The 25,190-nt window shown below is 38.7% G+C and overlaps 1 protein-coding gene across 4 annotated transcripts in view; it reads right to left on the bottom strand.

The window, feature by feature from the left end:
* Window positions 1–25,190, bottom strand: part of LOC117411476 (SPARC-related modular calcium-binding protein 2-like) — a 64,050-nt gene that overhangs the window by 17,565 nt on the left and 21,295 nt on the right. For 2 of the 4 annotated variants that reach the window (XM_034019058.3, XM_034019059.3), the window contains exons 3-9: window positions 23,518–23,624; window positions 22,890–22,989; window positions 20,973–21,017; window positions 18,771–18,854; window positions 16,542–16,616; window positions 5,919–6,105; window positions 2,155–2,237 (exon numbers count right to left, since the gene is read on the bottom strand). In XM_034019058.3, the coding sequence (XP_033874949.1) occupies window positions 2,155–2,237; window positions 5,919–6,105; window positions 16,542–16,616; window positions 18,771–18,854; window positions 20,973–21,017; window positions 22,890–22,989; window positions 23,518–23,624 (681 nt within the window). The remainder of the gene's footprint in view (window positions 1–2,154; window positions 2,238–5,918; window positions 6,106–16,541; window positions 16,617–18,770; window positions 18,855–20,972; window positions 21,018–22,889; window positions 22,990–23,517; window positions 23,625–25,190) is intronic. The other 2 variants (XM_034019060.3, XM_034019061.3) reach the window with 2 other exon arrangements.

Genomic DNA, 25,190 nt, shown 5'->3' with positions numbered 1-25,190 from the left:
TTGTTGTTGCTCACTCTTGGGTATGTTTTAATTATTTATTTTTTTTAGGATAATTACAGAGGACCTTATCCTCAGGAATGCCCACCACTTTTGGAAATTTATTACAGCAATATGGGATGAAGTTTCAAAGCAATTTCCTACAAATTGTCATTAACATGATTTTTTTTTCTGACAGTCAAAACTTACCAAACCGGAAATAAATAACTTAGACAGGGGCTTGTTACTAGTCTTTTTTGTTTTAAATTGTTTTGGAATTGTTAATGGTGTTTTTCTATGGAGTATGTATGTGTTATTGTATGAAATACATGCAGTGTATTATCGATGCCTTGCCTTCAGTATTAGTAAAAATATAAGAAACAGTGAAAACTGTTTACAGTACAGATAAACTGAGTGTCAGCTATTTACTCAGAATCATCATTAGCACATCTTTTTCAGAAAGAAAAAATGCACCCAATAAAGTTACCAAAGCAGAAATAAATAACCCAGACATTTAATTTGGGGACTTGGTGGTAATCTTATTATAGAATTGTATCACCCACAGATTATGTTTCTGTAATACTATAATTTAACAATGATCATTTACTCAAGCCTTACAATTATAAAGTATTATAATCTGTACTATTTACAAATTAGGTCGAGATCAAACAAAAATAAAAATGTTCTAGAATAATTTACTTATAATTTGCCTAATAATTTACTAAAAGCAGAAAGAAGATTTCAACACATTTCATATTTAAAAGCACATTCCATAACAGCTAATGGCAAATGGCAAAAGTATCTTTCTCAAACCCTATTACAAAAACAAAAGATTTATATTGAGCATTAGGATCAAGAACAGCAGTGTAATCCTGGCCTATTACCTGGCGTTCACATCGCAGAGGCAATAGGCAAAGCTGCATTTAAGGGATTAGAGAAAGAAAAACTTGAAAAGTATAAAAAGAACAGGGCAATTTAAATGAAAATACTCAGAGCATGGAAGAAAATGTGACAGTATGTAAAGGATGTTCAGCAAATACCCTTCAAATCTCTGGTCAATCAAGTTTCAACTCAGTTTCAAAAATACTTTCATGAAACAGGCATCGCTTTTGAAACTCGCCTCAGGGTAAACATTAGTTCATATTGAAATATATTGTATATTATCTACATGTTATATTTTCGGTTCATTTTTTAGTTCATTAACTAAGGTGTCCGTTGATTTGGAATTAGTGCTTTGCAAGGTGTGTTATTAGACACCCTATACATTTGTTACAAATATGTTGGTTAACCCTTTGCTGCCCGGTGTCCAATATATTTGACATTGAGAAAATAGGCATTAAACAGGTATGGGAACCAACCCAGGGCAGTAAAGGGTTATAAGAAAGATAATCCAGGAGCATCCTTAGGAAAGAGTTGTGGCATTTTTGGAAATGACGGGGCAGCAGTGTGGAGTAGTGGTTAGGGATCTGGACTCTTGACCGGAGGGTTGTGGGTTCAATCCCAGGTGGGGGACACTGCTGCTGTACCCTTGAGCAAGGTGCTCTACCTAGATTGCTCCAGTAAAAATCCAACTGTATAAATGGGTAATTGTATGTAAAAATAATAATAATAATAATGTGATTAAAAAAAAAAAAAAATGTAATTGTATGTACAAATAATGTAATATCTTGTAACAATTGTAAGATTCCCTGGATAAGGGCGTCTGCTAATAAATAATAATAATGATCAGATTTACCCTGGTTTGCCCTGGTTTTTTTAATATTCTTTACCATAGCGTATCTATGCGTTACCATTCTTTCACTATGCTTTATTTCACTTTGTTTAAACACTGCCGTGTTCAGCTCCTGATCCCAGAGCATTTCCCAGCAGAATAATTGATAACCTGTGACTTCAGCACACTCAGGTCTTACAACTATTTTCCCCTGGGATCATCAGGAGTCCTTGGGCAGCCACAGACTTTAAAAGTCCCACAGAATAATTGACCAGTAGTCAGTAAAGTATATGAGGACCTTTTCACAAAGCCAAAGTATTTAAAATATTTTTTCAGACTATTCTTATTGGCTTTTTAAACAACAGACATATATTCATAAAGAGACTCTGAAAAAACATTTACTAAAAGTGAGAAAAAAGTTTGTCATGGACCAAGTACTCATTTACACCCTCTTGTGTTGCACTTACCTTGAAGATGTCGGCTTTTGTAATGATCTTTAGGTTTTGTAGGATGCGCTCTTGCATTCCCATCACATTTTGGTTGTTCGTATCTACAAAAAACAAACATATTATTGATTATTATATTAAGTTATGATGTCAAATATATAGTCTTGCATTGAACAATTGAGAATGATACTCAGTTATGTAAGTCTGAACCGTGGGTTAAAACCCCACAATCTTCCTTGCTATTTTGTCAAAGACTTTGATTTAAACAACCGGAACAATATACAAATGGACCATTAAAATATCTAAACATATATGTTTTGATATATGGTATTGCAAGTGGTGTTTGGAAACTGGGTACATGCAATATTTTCCACACTGATTTTTAATATATACCAGGTGTGAAGCACCTAAAAGGAAAAGATACATATACTGCCCAGTCCCTGACCACATTCCGGCGCCTCCTTAAGACTCACCTCTTCAAACAGCACCTGTAGAACTCCTCTGTTTGTATCCTGGGACACTATAACCCTTCATGTAAATGTGCTTTATTTTGCTCTTATCTGCCCCCTATTTTACTGCATTTAATCCTGTACTTCAGAATACTGTAATCTGCCAAGTGTTTAACCTGTAGTACTTTGTATTTAATCACATCCTGATGTAACTATCACTATTTAATCATATCCTGATGTAACTATCACTATTATCTGCTGTATTATTGAATTTTGGTTTGTCACACTTGTACTTTGCTTGAACAAAAGTTATTGTATTTCTTGCTCTTATTGTATTACTTGTATTGTAACACTTGAAATGTATTTGCTTACGATTGTAAGTCGCCCTGGATAAGGGTGTCTGCTAAGAAATAAATAATAATAATAATAATAATAATAATAATAATAATAATAATAATATGTGATGGACAGATTTAAAATCTGATTGCACTGGCTTGAATAAATTAAGTTCCCCTGAAATACAGATAATCTTGGTTTAGGTCAAACCAACTGATATTGAACACAAGCAAGCTCTCCAAACTCTTCTTCCAACACACTGGCTATAGGAGTCTGATTGCACATTAGGCATGACCGGCCGTTTTGTATCTGATTCACAATAATAACAAAGTTTTCTGGCAATAAATCATATGAGATCTGGTGCTAAATGACTTTGCACTTCAGGGGGAAAAATGCTTTTGTTTTGTCCAATATCTGAACAAATTACAGACCTACTTGATTGCTGGGAGACCATCAGATATATATTGATACTTCATGCTCATGTTGGTTAAGTCCAGGCAGTGGGAAAGGCACCCTTGTTTTGGAACAGGGAGGATAGAAGCTGCTTTGATACCCAGTTTGGAAAGGATAGGATTCTGATAGTTGATGGATGACCTCTTAAATCAGCCAAGAAAAGAGTGAAAGAGAAATCTCGGAGCTGCATGCACTAATGTAGCATCTGGCACCCTGCCTGATCTCTGATTAATCTGATACCCTACTCTGCAGTTCTTTCAGTCATTAATAATTGTTCTGCTCATACTCTTTCCTCTTTGGCTACGCTTCCTCTGCCCAGTCCCCTTGGCATACACTGTGCACTAGCTTGTTAACTTGGTAGTTGATCCCTTGCCTAACACATTCTCCTGCTAACAGTACAATTTATAGGATGCCTACAGTATGTGCTTGTGATCCAGACAATGGATGGATATTATAATGACACTGGGTCTAGAGTAAGGGATTGTTACTATTAAAATTTGCACTGGCATGTAAGTTAAAGGTTTCAAAAGAATTCAATGAACAAGAACAAGACTATGTGCAGGGCTAAAACCCTGTCAGGCTTTTTTTTGCATTAAAAAGGAAATTTCTTAGGGGCTCCCGAGTGGCGCATCCAGTAAAAGCACTCGCTAGAGTGCAGGATGCGCTCTATAGCCTGGACGTCGCCGGTTCGAGTCCAGGCTATTCCACAGCCGACCGTGGACGGGAGCTCCAGGGGGCGGCGCTCAATTGGCCGAGCGTCGTCTGGGGGGAGGGAGGGTTAGGTTGGCCAGGGTGTCCTCTGCTCACCGCGCACCAGCGACCCCTGTAGTCTGGCTGGGCGCCTGCGGGCTTGCCTGTAAGCTGCCCAGAGCTGCGTTGTCCTCCGACGCTGTAGCTCTGAGGCGGCTGCACGGTGAGTCTGCAGAGTGTAAAGAAGCGGGCGGCTGACGGCACACGCTTCGGAGGACAGCGTGTGTTCATCTTCACCCCTCCCGAGTCAGCGCAGAGGTGGTAGCGGTGAGCTGAGCCTAAAAAATAATTGGGCATTTCAAATTGGGGAGAAAATAATAAAAACTAAATGGCAACGACTAAATTTTTTTTTTAAAAAAAAAGGAAACTTCTTAATGCATGCATTTATTAAACTTTTAACAAGGAAACAAATATATGAAATTTAGACGGGAGGGGTTATCAAATTAAATATGAAAAGCCATGGTTACTATGTAATGCTTTACTTTAACTTCCTCCTTTTAAACAGAGACAAGAGATACTTACATTTTAAACTTAAATTAAAAAATGTCCATTTAAATAACTAGGCTATTTTATAGCGATAGCCCCCAGCTATACTGTTATAATAAAGAGAAACTGCTATATATAACCCATGAACTCATTGATATGGGCTTTAAAAAGTTAGCTTCCAGTTAAATACCTGTAACTTCTAGTATTACAGAACACCCTGCAACGTTTAAAGAAACACATTACATTACCTTTGTCCATTCCCAACGTTATATTTTTAAGCATATTGCCGACTCTTCATTAATTTTGAGTCACACATCATGGGTCATAAAGAAACAGGGCAATACATTTCTCAGCAGTGCTCACCAGGATAAAAAAAACAAAAAAAAACAATGTCTTCTAAGGATCACAGTGTATTCAGATCCTGCAAAAATGCTGTTTTTCTGTTCCCAAAATACACCACTCATTTCAATCAGACCACCAGCATTGCTGCAGGAGGGAGCATGAACTGGATACACTGCGATGTTTAGAAGAAAAATGATCTTTCTCCTGGCGATTGTTTCTAAGTAAATGTTGAAAAAAATAATTCCCTATTTTATTTACTCTTAATGTATGAGTACAAAAAAAAAATCTAAACTATCTGGAAAATGTTGAAAAATGATGTGATGCATTATGAGAGCCTGAGTTGCAAATGTATTTTGTATTAGTGGGATATGATTGCATCCCTGTGGAGAGAAAACCAACAAAAATATTTGTGTCTTTTTTGGTAAAAAGACAAACAGATTATTTAGGATATGGTTGAAACAAAGGCATAGTGCTCTTGTTACACATCTCAGATTACTAGATTTACTCCATTACTGATGCCTGCTTGTTCCTCAGAAACACTTCCATCTGACTTGGACATGTTTGGGCATGCAGGTCCAACATACAGCACAAGCAGCATAGGCCAACAAGCAGGGGACACACACTTTGAATAGAGCCATGCACAAAGCATGAAGAACACGGCTTCTGACAGCATCACTATGTGAAATACACCACAAAGCTTGAGGGGGCTTCAGATCTTCCTGAGAACCTTATCATATCTGCCACGGCTTGATTTATAACTGCAGCTGAACTCTTTATTATTAAATGCAGGTTTCTTGGGAATCCTTGAGCGTGCCTCGTCTCAGTATCAGGGCAGAGCCCTGTGATCGCTGGGAATCAGAAGCAGCTGATAGGTAAAGCGAGAGGCTGTTGAGAAGCGGAGTGGGAGGAAATGCGAGTAAAAAGCAGATGTTTCGTAGTGTGTAAATGTACAGCAGGGCTCGTTGTTACCTCGTGGATGTGCCAGGGATGGGGCGCCCCGTGTCTACCAGCACACACCAGCAGTAACCGGTGGAGGGGTGGCACTGCACCGGCTTGTACAGGCCACCGTTGGCGCATTCTGGAATGAAGATGGCTTCGTTCTTGTGCTGCCGTGCGTCCTCCTGAGCCGACTGGTGCTCCTGATCACACGAGGACGCTGAAAAAAAAAACATTGAAAAGACACCAACTTTAGTGTCAATGTGTGGCACCAGTATACTTACCGGCAATGGGATTGCACCGAAACTTTTTTATTTTAATGATCTACTGTTGTCCTTTAACTCTGTGTGAATGTATATTTTACCCGAGGCAATTTATTCAATCATTACCATTAATAAATACAACATGAATACAGTGAAAAGAGGTCTGTGTTAAAGCAGGAGCCGTTTTTTAAGGTGCCTGCATTAGGTTTCACTAGTTTAAAACAATAAAATAGACCCCATGCACTATTATGCAGTATCGAGCAGCTACAACTTCTAAGAGGGTGCTGTTTTTTTTCCAGGAAGAAAAGAAAGAATCATTAAACATGAACTCATGTTTAGCTTTGCTTTTATTTTTTATGCTTTGTACTTCTTTAGCTCTCACTTCAGCCAACAAAACATAAGACAACCATGTATACAAATATTGCATGAGTATCAGGAAGAAAACCATTAGCACATTGTGCCTGGGAAAAGGGCAGTGTATTTCTCCAGGGGAACATACTGATTATCTTTCAATCTGGTGCACACAGGAGAAATACATTGCTTCCTAGGTTTGCACTTAGCGCCTGTTTTACCATCTGTTTGATAGCGATGGTAAGAAGGCTATACTGTATTTGATTTAAACATTTTGCAAATTCTTTACCCCTCCACCACCTCTCCTGCATGATCTCTCTAGTGATTACTGTTGGCAAAATCTTTGCTTTTTACGTCACCACATTTCAAAAACACATATTGACCAGATTAGGACTGACTCAAATTTGTGAAGAAACTATGAAAATCCTGTTGTTCTCTATTGTTACTCAAGGCCGCATTTCTTTGATCATCAAGTAGGGCTTTTTTTTTTTGTTTCTGTAGAAAGATTAGTCGGTTGACAAAAAATGTGTATGTGTGCAATACTATAGTTCTTAAACCATACTTAAACAATTAGATCATTTAAGATAATGGAAGAAAAAAAAAAAACTGTAGGCCAACTGGATAAACATGAAAGCTTTGCAGGAGGGGGTTGGGGGTTCCACATAACAAAACCACAACACAATTCAGCACAGCTGGCACATGGCAGTCTCAAAGGAAGCCAAGGATTGAATTGGAATAAGGTATTGAGGCTGAACAGATTCTGCTGGATGCTTGCAGGGTAATGTAGGGAAGCTAATGCTGATACTGAAAGTGCCATGTGGACAAATGGGCATGAGCAGAAACTGGTATACAGTATACAAAAACAAAATAGCAGTTTTAAATGATAGTCTGCATGTGATCTTCTGTTAACTGGCTAAGAATTACCAGTTATTATGATTGCAATAATATATTTGCATGTAATAAAGTTTGTGTCATTTATTACCAACACCCTAAAACTAATACTTATTAATAGTTATTATTATTGGAAACTGAGAAGATTATAGACAAGTCACTTATTAAGTTTTCAAAGTCCTGTTTATTCTGGCCCAGTGAACATAAAGTGTGTTTAGTCCCTACATTTAAATATGGTTCAACATTTAGGGAAATGTTTCAATAAGAAGCCTTGTGATATACAAAGCTACTGATATAAAAACCTTCCCCTCGAAAGGTGTTGTTTTAAAACAAACCGGTCTGTTCAATAATAACACTGAGAAAAAACATTTAATAATAGGGTACTCAGACCCAGACAGGTTTATGAAGCATTAGCTTGTGAGAGAATATTCACTTATTAAGTCACTTATTGTTTCAAAGCACTTAGTAAAAACATCGCAGTGTTTATTTCACTCCTCAAGTGTGCGTGCACCTAACTGATTCTTTGCAATTTTTGTTCATGATTTATTTTATAGAAAAAAAAGGCAGCACACATTGATTGCATTTGACAAAAATCTGGACCTTTTATATGTCCCTCCATTAGGATCAAAACTATGATCTGACAGCTGACAGGAGCACACTTACATTCTCCTCCTCACTGAACAGAGTTCAAGTGCTCTTAACTTTGTTGACAAGGGCATACTTCACTCGTTCTGATGGGCAAAATACCCCAAAAAGAAGATACAATGCTGCATTCGCCAGTGCTGTCAAATCATAATGACAGCTTTTCCTTTGCGTCAGGTAAAGGAATCAATGTTCCGTGAAGAATATGTTTTAGCAATCTCGGCTAATGTTAATCTATGACTTTCGTGGTCCAAACAGGATTCCTAGAAGCAGCGCTCCAGATAAGGTTTTGGGTCTGGGAGTAACCTACTTTCTAATTTTAACACTGAGAGATTAAAATGTATTTTCAAGGGGTAAAATGCAACATTACCTTGAAGTCATGAGTAATCTCGATAAATACTGTACAATCTTTAATGGTAATGGGCAGGCATTAAAAAAGAGCCTTCCATTTTAACTGCAATGTTACTTTGAGCTACTGTACAACCACGTGTGTGTTCTACAAGGTTCTTTATTGGCTCAGCATATTTTTTTCGAGGTATCACACTGACTCTGCTAATTAATTATTTTACTTTTTACATTTTAACATTCAATTCTTAAACTCAGTGAACATGTCAAAACTTCAATATAAAGCCACACAGATAAATAAAATAAGGAAATGCATTAATAAGTTATAAAGCAGTTTGTTTAACATTATAAGCCCCCTTTTTAAGCGGTTGTCGCTGACGATGTTTCCAGTTGGATTTGCAGCTGGACTGGGGTGTTTACGCTTCAACCTGTGTAGCTTTGAATTTCTTATTCTTACTGTGGCTGCAAAGAAAACAGGACTAGCCAGATATTGGATAATGTTTTTTTTTTGGGAGATGTAGTTATTAAACAGAGTTTTAGGGGAGGCGGGAGGGGAGGCAGACAAGCTGTGCAGCAAAATTGCTATGCATATTTTTACGCATAAAATTTAAATTTAGTGCGTATTTTGGATTTTTTAATGTGTAAAAACGGCAGGTACAGAGCTTATCTGGACTGCTGTCTAGAAGAGCTGTTTTGCCATCCAATAACAAATGAGGGGTAATGAATTCAAATCAGGGCCGTAGCCAGCCTGTATGGTGTCGCTGTAGTCTGCAATGACAGTAAAATATTTTGTAGAGCACAGAGGCTATAGATATCAGTGGGACTTTTAATGTATGCACACAGCAAGGGATGAAATGCATTTTATTTTGCAGCAAAGCAACGTGTAAAGCCTGAATAAATATTTAACTGAGGCCCGTGCCTCGGGTGCCTCATAGCTTGTAAATGGTTGTTCTTAAATTAAGACTGACAAGTTTAAAATGACACTATCCCAGCATGGAGTTATGCCATTATCTGAGTAAATTGATTGAATTAACCTTTGGCTTGGTTCTACATGTAGGTTGTAAATATGTAATTCCTGCCTATGGGTGGAATATCTTTGAATGTACTGTAAGAAGTACTGATATTTGAATATTATTTATTGCTACAAACAGAATAGAAAGAAATACAAGAATTTCTTTTAACATCAATTCAAAAGCCTCTCTTTGGCATTTTCTCAGTACTATGTGACCTTGAAGGTGGTTCACAGTCATATTCAGTAAAATGTCCAGAAATATGAACACCACTAATATTATTTCTTGTCTTGTGCTTGGAGTTTTAGCAAATTCAGCATGGCTGTGTTAGAAGGACTTTGACTTGCAACTGATTAACCGTTCTGCATTTCTCTACATGTTTCCCAGATTCAAATCCTTGAAATGAACACAGAATGGGGTCTATTCAATTGAACTTAACAATAGCAGGTCTGAATACTACCACTGTTTTGAGATTATTAATACAGGGTCCTTTGTGTGTAAAGGCTCTGAAAACCAAACATCAATTGTAACTAAGCATGTGCGTCTCTTCAGTGTATTTTTGGTAATAAAAATGTATAAAATTACTTAAACAACGGCGGTATTTATATCTGCCAACATGTAAAGCAATTGAATAGACACCAGCGTGTTTGATCAATACACTTTTTCAACTGGATTCACAAATCCTGTATTCGCACTAGTGTTACCTTGGATTATCAGTGTTAATCACAGGCTGTGAAACCAAATGGTGTTGTCGTATACAAACATTGTGCTGTCCTATAGTTCTGATCAAAGGCCTATTCATTTGAGCTAAATAGATAGTTACCGCTCTAATTGAATATTTTCGTGTCTGATTTTTATTTTTACGCGATCTATGTCAGGTCCCATGAGAATCCTCAAAGCCATGATGACCTGGTTACGTTGTGTGCTAATGGGAAAGCGTAATCAGGAATCAAATCAGACTGTGGGGCACAGGTTAAATAGCTTTGACGGTCTCAATTAATTCCCCTTTGGATAAGTAGCTGTTGCACAAAACCTAAGCATACTGTAACCGGGCACAATTTGACAGTGTTTGTTCAGAAGAGGCCCCATGACTGAAAAGAACACTTGAGACTGAAAAGTCCTGAAAAGTACTGTCATTCAAGATTAGACAATAGAAGAAAAAGATCACCTGCACCTTACCAGTAGTTATTATGATTCAGTAAAATCAATCCCAATGGAAAACGTTGCCCAAAAGATTATTTTACCATGGCAACCCCAATACAAATGAGTTGTAATACTTAATGCCTTACTATTTTCCTAACAGGTCATTATATAATTCTCATAATACTATTAATTCTAATAATACTATAAGTGATCCAAACTGTGTTGGGGTGTATTGAATTGTGAGTTTGATGTAAATTTAGTGTAAAGTAAACCACGATTAGCTTTCTATTGTCCTCTAACTAGGGGGCATATGTGTCAGTTCTGTGGTGTCCTGCACATATATTGAGAGCTATAACCCTGCGATTATTTAGTTTTGAAAAGCATAATCTGCAAACAGGTGTGGTATCTGCTTCTTCCCCTGGCTGGAATTCGCGTTGTTGTTTGAATCTGCGTTGAAATAGGTAAGTGGATTGTAGTTTATTTGTTAGAATCGTTGCTTGCTTAGGTAAGCAGCCTGCATTTAAATTTAAAATTTAAAAAGTCATTAAGTGATCCAAACTGTGTTTGGGGTGTGTTGAATTGTGAGGTTGATGCAAATTCAGTGTTAAGTGCACGGCTCCAGGCTGACAGGATAGTATAAATTGGCAATCAGTGTCTTAGAACACCAGCCATTCTAAGCTCCATCTGTCTAAGGGCCACAAGTCCAAGGGCAGTCTGAGCTGTGGCAGTCCGAGCGAGGACCTGTTGCTTTTCCAAATATCTCCCATTGACTACTAGAGGCCTCACTCCAACTCTTAACATTAGCTATATTTAATTAACATTATTAAGGTGGTGCTTTAATTGGGTGATCCACTGTTGTGCTTAGTACGAGGTGAGTGTGGTTAAATTGAATATAGGTGGATTTCCAATTTGATTGTTTTCCACACAGCTTTTATAGTTGTGTGATCTCATTGAAGTGCATTGAAACTATTGTATTGCTTAAGTATTGTCTTAGCGCAGTTCAGCAGCTGTTATCCAATTCCCTTGCAAAGTGAGGGTGCGAGGACAGGCTGTTGGAGAAAATCTGAACCTAGCAGCACTCTCGAAGAATGCAAAGTACTAGACAGGTCTGTACCCTCCCACTACTACTGCACCCCTCTGTCTCACCTGTCCTGCTATGACTGTCTCTCACATCCCTGTTATTCTGTCCTCTCACACCCGTCCTCTGTCCTCTCTCTGCTGCTGCTCCCCTAACCCTTCTAACCTCATCCCTCTGCCTCCCCCCCCTCCCACTCTCATCCTGCACTCTCTCTGGTGCCCTCTGGAACTGTCACTCTTCTGCTAACAAAGCTGATTTCATCTCTGCCTTTGCCTCCCATCTCTCTCTCGATTTCCTTCACTGAAACCTGGGTCTCTCCTGATAACACTGTAACTCCTGCTGCCCTGTCCGCACTCTACGTCCTGTTCCATACTCCACTCTGTCCAACTAACCTCTCCCTATCAACTCCTGCTAATTGTACTGTACGGTCCCCCTGGACCTCTCGCTCACTTTCTCGATGAACTCGACTATCTCTTCTCCTCTCTCCCCTCTCTGTCTACCCCAACTGTCCTGTTAGGTGACATCAATATCCATCTCTCCAACCCCACCCACTCTGCCGGATTCCTCCCTCTCCTTCACTCCTTCAACTTCTCTCTCTCTCCATCCCCTCCTACCCACAAAGCTGACCGTCAACTGGACCTCACCAGGGCCTGCTGCTCCTTCATCCTCTCTGTGACCCCTCTCTCCCTGGGACCTCTCTGATCATTATTTCATCTCTTTTTCTGTGTCTCTCCCCTCTCTCCCTAATCCACATAGCCCCACTGTCACCCCCCGCCATAACCTCCTCTCGCTCTCTGTCCTTGCCTCCATCACTCTCTCTTACCTCCCTCCTATCGACTCCTTCTCCCAACTCTCTGCAGACTCTGCTACCTCCACCCTCTTCTTCTCCCTCACCTCCTCCCTTGACTCCCTCTTTCCCCTAACCTCCCGACCTGCCTGCCTCTCCCCTCCCCTCCCCAACCCTGGCTCTCCTCTGTGCTCCGCTCGGCAAGAACCAAACTGCGCATGCTGAAAAGAAATGGAAGAGAACCAAACTCCCTGCTGCCCTAGACCTCTACCGCTCCCTCCTCTCCTCCTTCTCCTCTACTCTCTCCTCTGCTAAACGCTTCTAGTTCCAATCTATTATCCATTCCCCTACTAACAACCCTTGGAAACTATTTTCTACCTTCTCCTCCCTCCTCAACCCTCCCCCATCCTCCTCCTCCCTCCTCTATCTACTCTGATGACTTTGCCTCTTTCTCCTAAAATTTCTGATATCCGCAACCTCTTTAACACCTCTCCCTCCCCCCCACCCCCTCCCGCTCCAAGCCCAACACCCTCTGTCTCCCCTAATAACTCACCCTCCTTCTCCTCCTTCTCTCCCCTCCCAGGCTCTGATCTCTCCTCCTTCCTCCAGAGCCACAACCCCACCACGTGCGCCCTGGACCCCCTCCCCACTCACCTTTCAAGCTGTTGCTCCTGATCTACTCCCCTTCATCTCCTCCCTTCTCAACACCTCTCTCCTCTCTGGCTCAACCACACCTCACCCTCTCTCAACAGGAGTCCCCCAAGGATCAGTCTTGGGTCCTTGCCTGTTCTCTCTCTACACCCGCTCCCTGGGCCCCCTCATCGCATCCTATGGTTTCTCATACCATTTCTATGCTGATGATGCTCAGATCTTCCTCTCCTTCACCCCTCTGACCCCACGATCCCCTCCCGTATCTCTACCTGTGTGTCTGCTATCTCCTCCCCCCGATGCACTCGCAGCACCTCAAATTCAACCTCTCTAAATTTGACCTCCTTTTCTTCCCCTCCTCTGATCTCTCTATCTCCATTCCTCTGGAATCTACCACACTCTCCCCCTCCTACTCAGCCAAGAACCTCAGAGTAACCCTGGACCCCTGCTTCTCCTACTCCCAGCACATCTCCACTCTAGCAAGCACCTGCAGTTTCTTCCTGAGCAACATACGAAGAATCCGACCCTTCCTCACCAACTACTCCACGCAACTCCTCGTCCAGGCCCTGGTACAATCCCGCCTAGACCACTGCAACTCCCTCCTGGCCGGCCTCCCAGCATCCGCCACCCATCCGCTCCAGTCATCCAGAACTCCGCTGCTCGCCTGGTGTTCTCTCTGCCTCGCTTCTCCCACGCTACTTCACTGCTCCGCTCACTCCACTGGCTCCCGATCACCGCTCGCATCCAGTTCAAGACTCTTGTACTCGCCTACCGATGCCTTGACCAGACTGCACCCAGCTACCTCCAGACCCTCATCTCTCCCTACAGCTCCACCTGACCCCTCCGCTCCGCCTGCACTAGAAGACTGGCTGTACCTCCTCAATGCTCCCCTGTCTCCAGAGCCCGCTCTTTCTCCAACCTCGCCCGGCAGTGGTGGAACAACTTTCCTACAGATGTAAGGACTGCCCAGTCCCTGACCACCTTCCAGCACCTCCTCAAGACACACCTCTTCAGACAACACCTGTAAAACTCAACTCTTCCATTCTGGACAATTTAGCCTTTAATGCACTTTAACTTGCACTTATCTGCTCCCTATTTTACTGTATTTAATCCTGCACTTAATCCAATCTGTAGTATTTTGTATTTCACTTGCGCTCGTATCTAACCCTGATGTAACTACACTGTTATCTGCTCTTGAATTGCCCCGATATCAAATTGCTCTTATTAGGACTGAAGTCATTGTATTTTGTATCTTGCTCTTAATTACACTGTAATTCTTGATATGCATTTTATTTTGTATACAACTGAAAATCGCCCTGGGTAAGGGGTGTCTGCTAAGAAATAAATAACAATAATAATTCTTATTAAATGTTTCTTTGGTAATGGATCAAAGAGAAAATAATATGTTATGTTAATACTAATATCAGCTATTATTATCACCCAAAAGCTGATGCAAGGTTAAACTTAAGGCATGAATGTTTGACAATATAATCAGTAGTACAGCAATTACTTTGGATCATTTTCACAAAAAAATGTCTGAAAGGATTATTGCAAAAAAAAAAAAACAACATTTCAGGTTCACATACTGGGTTAGTCTGTTTTGGCTGAAAATATCAACCATAGTATTTTGATGACTACAGTATAGTTTTAAAGCAAACAGTTGCAGGGAACTTTGGGAAATTTGTAATTTGGGGAGATCATATTTTATTTCTAAACCAGAGCCTTCCACAAACATTTTTAAACAATTGCTAACAGTGTATAGACAGTGTATTTGATCAAGCAATTATGTTTGGCTGGTATTATCATCCCCACAGAAGTGTTTACATTTATTAAAGATGTTAAAGACTTGTTAATGCCTGGCATGCCAAAGTAAAATAAATATTTAAAAAGTGTAATGTTTTTGAGCGCGTCAATCTAGCTAACACGGACAATGTCACCCTGCCCAGTCGTTTCTCAGGCCTGCTTGTTTACTTGGCAGCCCTTCACGTAACCATACTGGAAGTCCAATGTGCGCGTATTGGCAAGAGAAGTAACAAAAATAAAATTAAATATTTTCCAAGTATGTGAATTTTTGCTGATAACTCACACCACACATAAATAAACAAACCTCCTAAAACGCAATGATTTGTAGAGAGGCTCTATCAAACCACAGTAAGACTGGCACTGTTGAAAAGTAAAAAAAAAAAAAAAAATAGCCTTGGTTTTCACGTAGTTTATGATCTTTTGTCTATGACCCTCAGAATAAATATATCTAGACCAGGCTACACACTCTAATCTACTATACACTACTGGACAAGCAAATAAAAGAACAGTACACAGATGGCTTAATTCCACATCACCTCTGCTAAAACTTGGATTTTTGGATTTGAGTAGTCTTGAATGCAGCATTTTCTTTAGAGTTTGCACAAGGCTGGATTGGGAATATTAGTGGACCTGGAAACCACTACTCAAGTCTTCATCATCTCAGAAGTGACATTTTTATCCCTCATTCCACTTGAACCAGTCACATTACACACCAGCTCAGTTACTGCTATTAAAACACTTTTTTTTTTTTTAATTCCTCATTATTAACTCGGAGAAGATGTTCGTTCAGCACTGTGAAAAAAGTAGCTCAAGCAAAGGAACATTCATTCCTGTTTATGGTTTAGCTTCTACAAATTGAAACAATGTCATAACATGTGTTTGGTCTACAACAATATATTGTATAAGGAAGGGTTGCTTGACTGTAAAAAAATAATAATATTTAGCATAGCTTAGTTTGATATTGCCCTGTCTGTCGTGCTTTCCAAGTAAATGTAAAGGACTTGAAGATTGTAAGAGAGATTTGCTACCATTTGACCACAAGAATGTTGTTTATGTCCATAGACCCTGATGTTGTTTAGTGGGTTTTGTGTGAGGCCTTAAGGAGAAGACGGGTTGGCTCTTTAAAAATCTCCATTTGTCTTGGTTGAGTGCCAGCAGAAAGGCCAAAGTCGCCTAGGGAAGTTTTGCTGATAAAATAGTATATCTTTTTTTTACCATGAATATAGACAGACACAATGTTTAAATGAGGTTATCCCTTTGATTTGACTGGGTAATCCATCAGCCAGTTTTTGTTTTCCTGTTACAAAAAAAAAAAGTTAATTCTTTGTGAATCTGGCCTCATTTGTCCACCCTCAGTACCCCGCTCTGCACTTGGTATCCAAGGAAGCAGTAATGGAATAAGGAGCTTCCTACTTCATCATTCAGCCTTTGGCAAGATGAGAAAGAATGTTGATTCAGAAACAGGAGAAATCAGATGTTCAGACAGGAGAGAAACCTAGAGAAAAAGTAACACAGACAAAAAACAGGACCTGAAAATAAATTCAATCCCAGTGTTGTTGTTTCTTCAGGCTTTACCAGCAATCACCCGCAGTTGTTTTTTTTTTCATGGAAGACAAAAAAAAAAAAAAGATCTCTGACTAGCTTTAAAATAATGCTAACCAAGGTTTTAAAATCCAATTTAAAATCATTTCATACCTGGATTCCTAGTTCTGTTTGTCTGTCTGCTTCTGACTCGTTCAGTCCACAGTGATGGGTAATGAGAGGTTATGTCTAAAAAGTGAAGAAACAATAATTAAGACCAAAAAACAGTGCAATTATTTTATTCTAACACTGTGTATAAGTTTTATTTTTTTGTATTTTTTAAAAATATCTACATTTCTCTTTTGGTGTTGGTGTAAACATAGCATATGTATAGCCCTACCAAACAACACAATTTCAGTCAGTGTTAAATTGTCCTTTGCCAAATGACTGTATAATATACATCTCTCTCTCTCTCTCTCTCTCTCTCTCTCTCTCTCTCTCTCTCTCTCTCTCTCTCTCTATATATATATATATATATATATATATATATATATATATATATAGAGAGAGAGAGAGAGAGAGACTCCTCAGCAGACATACGTATGTATGTCTGTTTATTATTATGAACTTACATTCATGGTTTGCATCAGACTTACTTTTGCTTGTGCATGTGATATATATATATACAGTGCCTTGCGAAAGTATTCGGCCCCCTTGAACTTTGCGACCTTTTGCCACATTTCAGGCTTCAAACATAAAGATATGAAACTGTATTTTTTTGTGAAGAATCAACAACAAGTGGGACACAATCATGAAGTGGAACGAAATTTATTGGATATTTCAAACTTTTTTAACAAATAAAAAACTGAAAAATTGGGCGTGCAAAATTATTCAGCCCCTTTACTTTCAGTGCAGCAAACTCTCTCCAGAAGTTCAGTGAGGATCTCTGAATGATCCAATGTTGACCTAAATGACTAATGATGATAAATAGAATCCACCTGTGTGTAATCAAGTCTCCGTATAAATGCACCTGCACTGTGATAGTCTCAGAGGTCCGTTTAAAGCGCAGAGAGCATCATGAAGAACAAGGAACACACCAGGCAGGTCCGAGATACTGTTGTGGAGAAGTTTAAAGCCGGATTTGGATACAAAAAGATTTCCCAAGCTTTAAACATCCCAAGGAGCACTGTGCAAGCGATAATATTGAAATGGAAGGAGTATCAGACCACTGCAAATCTACCAAGACCTGGCCGTCCCTCTAAACTTTCAGCTCATACAAGGAGAAGACTGATCAGTGATGCAGCCAAGAGGCCCATGATCACTCTGGATGAACTGCAGAGATCTACAGCTGAGGTGGGAGACTCTGTCCATAGGACAACAATCAGTCGTATACTGCACAAATCTGGCCTTTATGGAAGAGTGGCAAGAAGAAAGCCATTTCTTAAAGATATCCATAAAAAGTGTCGTTTACAGTTTGCCACAAGCCACCTGGGAGACACACCAAACATGTGGAAGAAGGTGCTCTGGTCAGATGAAACCAAAATCAAACTTTTTGGCAACAATGCAAAACGTTATGTTTGGCTTAAAAGCAACACAGCTCATCACCCTGAACACACCATCCCCACTGTCAAACATGGTGGTGGCAGCATCATGGTTTGGGCCTGCTTTTCTTCAGCAGGGACAGGGAAGATGGTTAAAATTGATGGGAAGATGGATGGAGCCAAATACAGGACCATTCTGGAAGAAAACCTGATGGAGTCTGCAAAAGACCTGAGACTGGGACGGAGATTTGTCTTCCAACAAGACAATGATCCAAAACATAAAGCAAAATCTACAATGGAATGGTTCACAAATAAACATATCCAGGTGTTAGAATGGCCAAGTCAAAGTCCAGACCTGAATCCAATCGAGAATCTGTGGAAAGAACTGAAAACTGCTGTTCACAAATGCTCTCCATCCAACCTCACTGAGCTCGAGCTGTTTTGCAAGGAGGAATGGGCAAAAATTTCAGTCTCTCAATGTGCAAAACTGATAGAGACATACCCCAAGCGACTTACAGCTGTAATCGCAGCAAAAGGTGGCGCTACAAAGTATTAACTTAAGGGGGCTGAATAATTTTGCACGCCCAATTTTTCAGTTTTTTATTTGTTAAAAAAGTTTGAAATATCCAATAAATTTCGTTCCACTTCATGATTGTGTCCCACTTGTTGTTAATTCTTCACAAAAAATTACAGTTTCATATCTTTATGTTTGAAGCCTGAAATGTGGCAAAAGGTCGCAAAGTTCAAGGGGGCCGAATACTTTCGCAAGGCACTGTATATATATATATATATATATATATATATATATATATATATATATATATATATATATATGTAGATGTAAATAAATAAACAGTCTTACCTTCTTCATCCCCCTGTGGTTGTGGATCCAATGAAGCAGCGGTTGAGTCATCTGAATTCAGAATGGAAAAGATTTGCAAAGAGACTACAATTATAAAAGTAAGCTATATATTTCTGCACTTACAATGAATTACTGGTGATTTGCACATTGCCCGGCCAATAGGAAAGAACAAGAAAGAAATGAGTGCAGTGGTAATACAGTGCATTGTGGCACTGGGTGTGCAGCTACACAAGTTATGGAAACGTGTTCCCATGTCAGATGGTGAAACAGTGCTTTCCAAAGAATGAGGCATCTGAGTCAAAGGGTGTACTTGATTAGCTCCGCTGGTAGCGGCTGGATGTAACAATGTTTGCTTCATTAGCTCAGTTGTACTCTGCTGGCATCAGCCCTGTCTCCTCTTGAACAGACAGAGACAGTGACGTAGCACTGTGGTGTGTCTGACATTCTGAATACGGTGGAAAGCACCACAGCGGTATGTATATATTCAGCAGTGTGCACATGTATTATAACACCCGGCTGCTTCTGTAGTTTTGATTGGTTGTGCATATGAAAGCAAACCATTGCATCTGAAAATCTTAGAAAATTATCAAAATAGGCAAATTAGCGATTGTCTAATTTAATTGATGACTTTAGTAGGCCTCACATGCAATTAATTTAAAATAGTAAGTGAAAATGTCCTGCTTTACCAGCTTTCAGCTTTGGGAAGGTAAAGAAAGGAAAGTGTATTCTGAAAAAACAGAAACCTAGATAAAAGGAAAAAAAAGGTAAAAGAGAAAATGAACAGTGCCTGAAAAAGAAAGACACTGAAGTATGCCAAGAGTACATTAGATAGTTTTCTGGGAACAATAATTCCTTTTTCTTCAGTATTATCAGCAACAAAAAAAAAAACTATTTGTAATAGTAATGCGTGTGTACTTCAGTGTTAATTTAAGTCACAATTGAATATGAGTAACTTCAGCTAGGAGTAAAATGTTGGCTGCAATCTGAAATGTTCAAACACAATGTTGTCCCCAGGAAGTACCTATGGTTAAAAAAAAAAAAAATGAAAAAAAAAGACAGCATTCCCCTCAGTCACAGGAATCTCGTTCAGACATAAAAAGACACCAAGAAACAGACCAGAGTTATTAAGGAAAATCTTCAGGAAATAACAATGTGATCAAGTTTAAATATCTGAAGAAAAGGAATCCTGCACATGGCCAACAAGTCTGTAAATGTACAAAAAAAGAAAAAAAAACACAATGTCGTAGAAATGCCCCTTTACACAATACCAAAATACCTGAATCATAGCAAAAGATACATCTACTTAATTGAATATTGTAGCTGTTGTTATCTTCAGCAACATAAAACATCTGGTAACTATGGACAGAATTCAATAAGAGAAGAAGAATGCTGACTGCAAAACCATGTTTAAATGGAATGCAATCAAGAAATACAATATTACCCATTCTCTTGTTTTCTTTTTTTACTTTGCCCAAGTTCAGGACTATTGGCAACATATGGATACCAACCTGCAATATTGAAAAGTCACTCATTTGACTTGTCTTAACTCCGTAGCAATTGAGGCAAAGCAAACCAACAAGTAAACATAGACACTTTAGCAATGAAAACATACTGCCAGCTATTGAAAAGTTTCTTTGCACACAATTTTGTTAAATCCTAAAAAAAATAAAGTTTATTTTTGAAACATTGAAAATGCATTGTTAATTTACAAATGAACAGGCTATAGAGTTTACAATAAAACATATTGCCATGCTGTGTTGTAAATATTAACAGAATATAATTCTTGACACAATCACAATTGTTTACAATCATATTCTTGATAATAAGTCAGTTTTGATCTGTGATTTTCATTTCAAAATGGGTGACACTTAATGTCATGGCTTTAGTTTAGGGATCAATGGTTGTATACAAACTATACATGTCTTATGAATTTTGCTATACAGGATTTATAATCATTAAAATTATTTTATTTTTAACAAACGTTCCTTGTAACTAGCAGATCCAAGCAGCTAGATGTGAGTACTTTAAAAGCACAACACTGACAGTTATGAACGTTTGTGGTCTGTAAACTCCAAAATAACATCTGACACACATTACAAATAATTGACTCTGTACTATATGTAACTATTGACGATAGAAAAGGTCCAAACAGAGGTTCTTGCATTAAAAAAAAGAAAAAATGTGCATGTTTTAGATATTTACCTGTTTTACCGGCTTCTCTGCGGGGTAACTTTTCAGGTATTGCCCCTGAAGAAAAAAAAAATTGACAATTGTATAGGAACTGAAACTGGTACAGAAGACATTCGTCAGTTACAGAAAGAGAAAAATAAGAAGTCACGCACGGCCAGAAATTAACTTACATTTCTCTATTATTTTTCTTTACTACAGCAGTGAATAAGCCAGTTCATATTTACCAAAAGGTAGATTGTCTGCTAACACTTTACATTAAGTGTCTCTTAATTACTGTGTATTTCCATAGTAGTTACTGGTCTGGAACCAACTTCCCCAGTAATGTTGTTGAAGCTGACACCCTGGGATCCTTCAAGAAGCTGCTTGATGAGATTCTGGGATCAATAAGCTACTAACAACCAAACGAGCAAGATGGGCTGAATGGCCTCCTCTCGTTTGTAAACTTTCTTATGTTCTTATGTTCTTACACATAATTACAATGTTATTATGCATAGCTAAAATGTACTTAATGTGTAAATATATGTAAGTATAGAATTGTATCACAAAAGAGTTACAGTTGGGGTTAGGATTATATCGTGCAAAAATATTACGCATTTCATAATATCATTGTAATTATGCATAAGTATACATGTATTTACAAAGTAACTACTATGTAAATACACAGTAATTAGAGACACTTAATGCAAAGTGTTACCGATTGTTTATATATGGCGATGTATTTTTTGTCAATATACTGTAGTCTACTGTTTTCATTTAGTTCTATACAGCACAGCAAATACATTCACCCCTCACTTCTGTATGTCTCCTCATTTGCATGTTGTAAAGTTGTACTAACACAAACAATAAAATAAAATAAATGAACACCCTCAATTTAATAAAAAAAATAAAAAATCAGTACTGTAGGAGAGTTTAAGCAGTTACTATAATATTTTTCAATATTTTGTTCCCATAAGTTTACGTAACTAGGAATACATTTTTATTTATAGCAGGCCTCTGATCTTCCAAAATCAATGTAATAATTTTCTCCGGTTTATATTTGAAAAATCCCTCAACATGTTTTTGGACCACCTTTTAAACAGATGTTATTGTCTAAGTTGTTGCATGTTACATTGAACAATTCTGTTTTCATGTATTGGATGTAATAGCTTATGCAGGGGCCAAATCTGCTAAAAGAAAAGCTACACTGCAGCACACTTTTAAAACAAAACAATACATTCCCTGGTTCATATTCTCAAACCCAAGTAAGCAAAAAAATCCAGCATGGAATAACCTGCTAGATAATTAACAGCAACAACAGTGAAGTAATACATGCCATAAGCAAGACAGAATTGCTGGTTTAAATATATTATATACAGTAGCCCAGAAAACAGACTGAAAACCGTAAAAAATATATATATATACAGTATATATATTAATGAAGTAACAAAGAAAAACCATGTACTCCAAATGCATAGGTACACATTTAAATCAATATGAGAAACATTACTCACACACTTACGAAACATTTACCTATTTTGTTTTGGGTTACATAAAAATATATTTGTGGCACACATTAAGTAAGTGTGCTAGTGCTTCCTCCTTTGAATGAAATATGTCCTTGTTTGCAAATTCCATTTCCTCCTGCTTTGGTAAATAAATTACACAACAGCGGAATATGGCCAATAGATGTCGCAAAGAATCCCGCAGAATTCAAACTGAGACGTTTTTTATTATTATTATTATTTCGATGTTTCCAGTACTTAAAAAGGATACACGTCTACAGATCTGAAGGGACTAAATGTGTGTGTAATATATAATATTTAAATATGTATCATGCCCTTAAAACATTAATATATGTGATTTTTTAAAAAAAATATTATCCTGGTATTTTTCACAGCGGGTACCCGGTTCTGGATTTTCTGCCGGGGTGGTTGGAAAGGTTCTCCCTACCTGGGCATCGAGGTGTTTTATTGGCTACTGCTGTGCCACTGATGGGTCTTCCATTAGGAGTAACACACCAGCAGTAACCGGTGTAACTGTGGCACTGAACCTGGAAAAGGAACATATTTGAAAATGAAAATGCATTGCATGCACAATAAGTACATTTAAAGTGTTTTATTTCCTATTTTTTTTAAATGGACAGCAGTTACATATGAAACAAAGATGTTTCGAATGCCCTATATTGAATTTGGGTAGCTCTAGCTAATTTGGGGACCATGGCTTGTGGGATAGTGAGTATACATGTATAGTCCAGTGCAGTACCTGCTCCCATGATTCACATCACACAGCTGTGAAGTTGACCTAGTATCTTGAATTTCATGTGACACATGCAATTGCAACCGCAAAGCAGTATCCTAATTGAATATCTCTGTCTGAAAAACGTATCTGCTCTGATAAGCTGTTCCTTTACTCTAAACACAACATAACACACCCTATCTCAAATGGTTTAAGCTGGAGTAAGAGCGTTCTTTTGGCATGCATTCTGACTTGGGTCATCACTGCAGTGTAGTTAAGAACTTTTATGTTCTTTAAAGAAGTCATCCTCTTACATCAAATAATGAATATGTACTGCAGATACCTGACTGTATGTGCCATCTTCATTGCATTCAGGGACAAACACTTGTGGGAAGACTTTCCTTGCCTGCTGTTGGGTGTACTTCCTCTCTGCCACACATCTGGAAACCTCTAAAAGCAAAACAAAATTATAAGACGTAGCTCAGGTTACTCTTCTATGAGCAACTCGGAACAATCCAAAATGTTTCAGATGTGGCTATATTATCCAGTGTCTGGGAAAATACCCAAACACCCTGTTCTTATTTGTGCAGCAGACTTAAAAGCAGTATGTTGTTAACTGCTGAGTGATTAAACAATTAAGACACACACACACACGCACACACACACACACACACAAATTCATTCTGTGTGTTGTATCAACCAAAGAGGCAGATGTGTATAAAAATAAATGAATGTATAACATGGCAGTACATATAAACCGTTGTTGGAGTAATTGCTCTATATTAGAATACTAGTAATATATGGATGTTTGGTATTAAAAAACAAACCAAACAAGTTATTTATTCCCTCATCGCAGCAATCTCCACAACAGCTCAGGAGAAATGGGAATCCTCTGATCCCATTACCAAGCCAATTGCCTCTTTACACCCAGGAATTGCAGCAGATATCAGTGAGCGACTGTCCACTGGCGGATAAAGGCTAGCCCTGCAGGTGTCTGCTTTGAGCTCTCCGGGCGCCTTTCTAGTAGGGGCTGCTGTAACACATGGGACAATATTTCCTCCCAAACCCAGAGGAGCACCTCATCCAATGCGACGCTCTCTATGAAATCCCAATGCAAAATCTGCAAATTCGCTCAGCCAGGATCTGAATCTGCACTATCTGACTGTATGACTCACCCTGCACACCACATTAGCGTGTCTATAACAGGTGAGCCACTCAGGGACCCCCTCTATTGTATGTTTAACACAAAAGAAAAAACAACTTTCCATTTGTGTTCTCCATCATGCGCACAATAACAGTTTCTTCTAAAACAACTTTCCTTTCCACAGGAAAACAGTCACATCCTTTGTGATTGCTGAAACAGTCAAATAAGACTGGATGACTACAACGTAGCATTCTTTTTTTCTTAAATTGCACAGCATTTGCATGTCATTTGGTCTGGATTGAGACCATAAAAAGCTGGAAAAATACTGCTCTGGATTTATGACAATTTCTTTTTTTTTTTTTTTACTACTTACAGTATAAGCATAGTTTAAGCCTCCATTTCCATGTTACATTCTGCTACAATAACTGCTTTTAATTAATCTGCTACTTAAAACAAAATGATGTAACATGTATCTCTGGACTGATCAGCCAAACATCACTTGGAGTTGGGGCATCAAGGTTTGCAGTTCAATGCGTGCTCTGAATTCAGTCAGGAAACTATGCGATAGGTTATTTATTAAAACATAGACTAGGCAACACGACTATACGCATTCTACACTTCATTCTTTGGCTTTTGTCCTCGCCTTTCAAGGTACCCTTGCCCATAAATTAGCTCACAGATAAGTGGAGAGTCTGACCGTAGGGAAGCCATGGTCAGGGGGGCAGGATAGCTGCCCTCCCCGTTAGATGAAGCCAAAAAGCAGATGGAGGATGGGGAGGAGCAGGACAACTCTGGCACACAGCAGGGACGTAATGGATTGAGGTAAGATATAAATAATTTCTTGCCAATCTTTGGACATATTATTTATCAAA

Source organism: Acipenser ruthenus, chromosome 6 (assembly GCF_902713425.1).
Source record: "Acipenser ruthenus chromosome 6, fAciRut3.2 maternal haplotype, whole genome shotgun sequence".
NCBI classification, from domain to species: domain Eukaryota; kingdom Metazoa; phylum Chordata; class Actinopteri; order Acipenseriformes; family Acipenseridae; genus Acipenser; species Acipenser ruthenus.
This window is presented reverse-complemented; position numbering and strand designations above follow the sequence as displayed.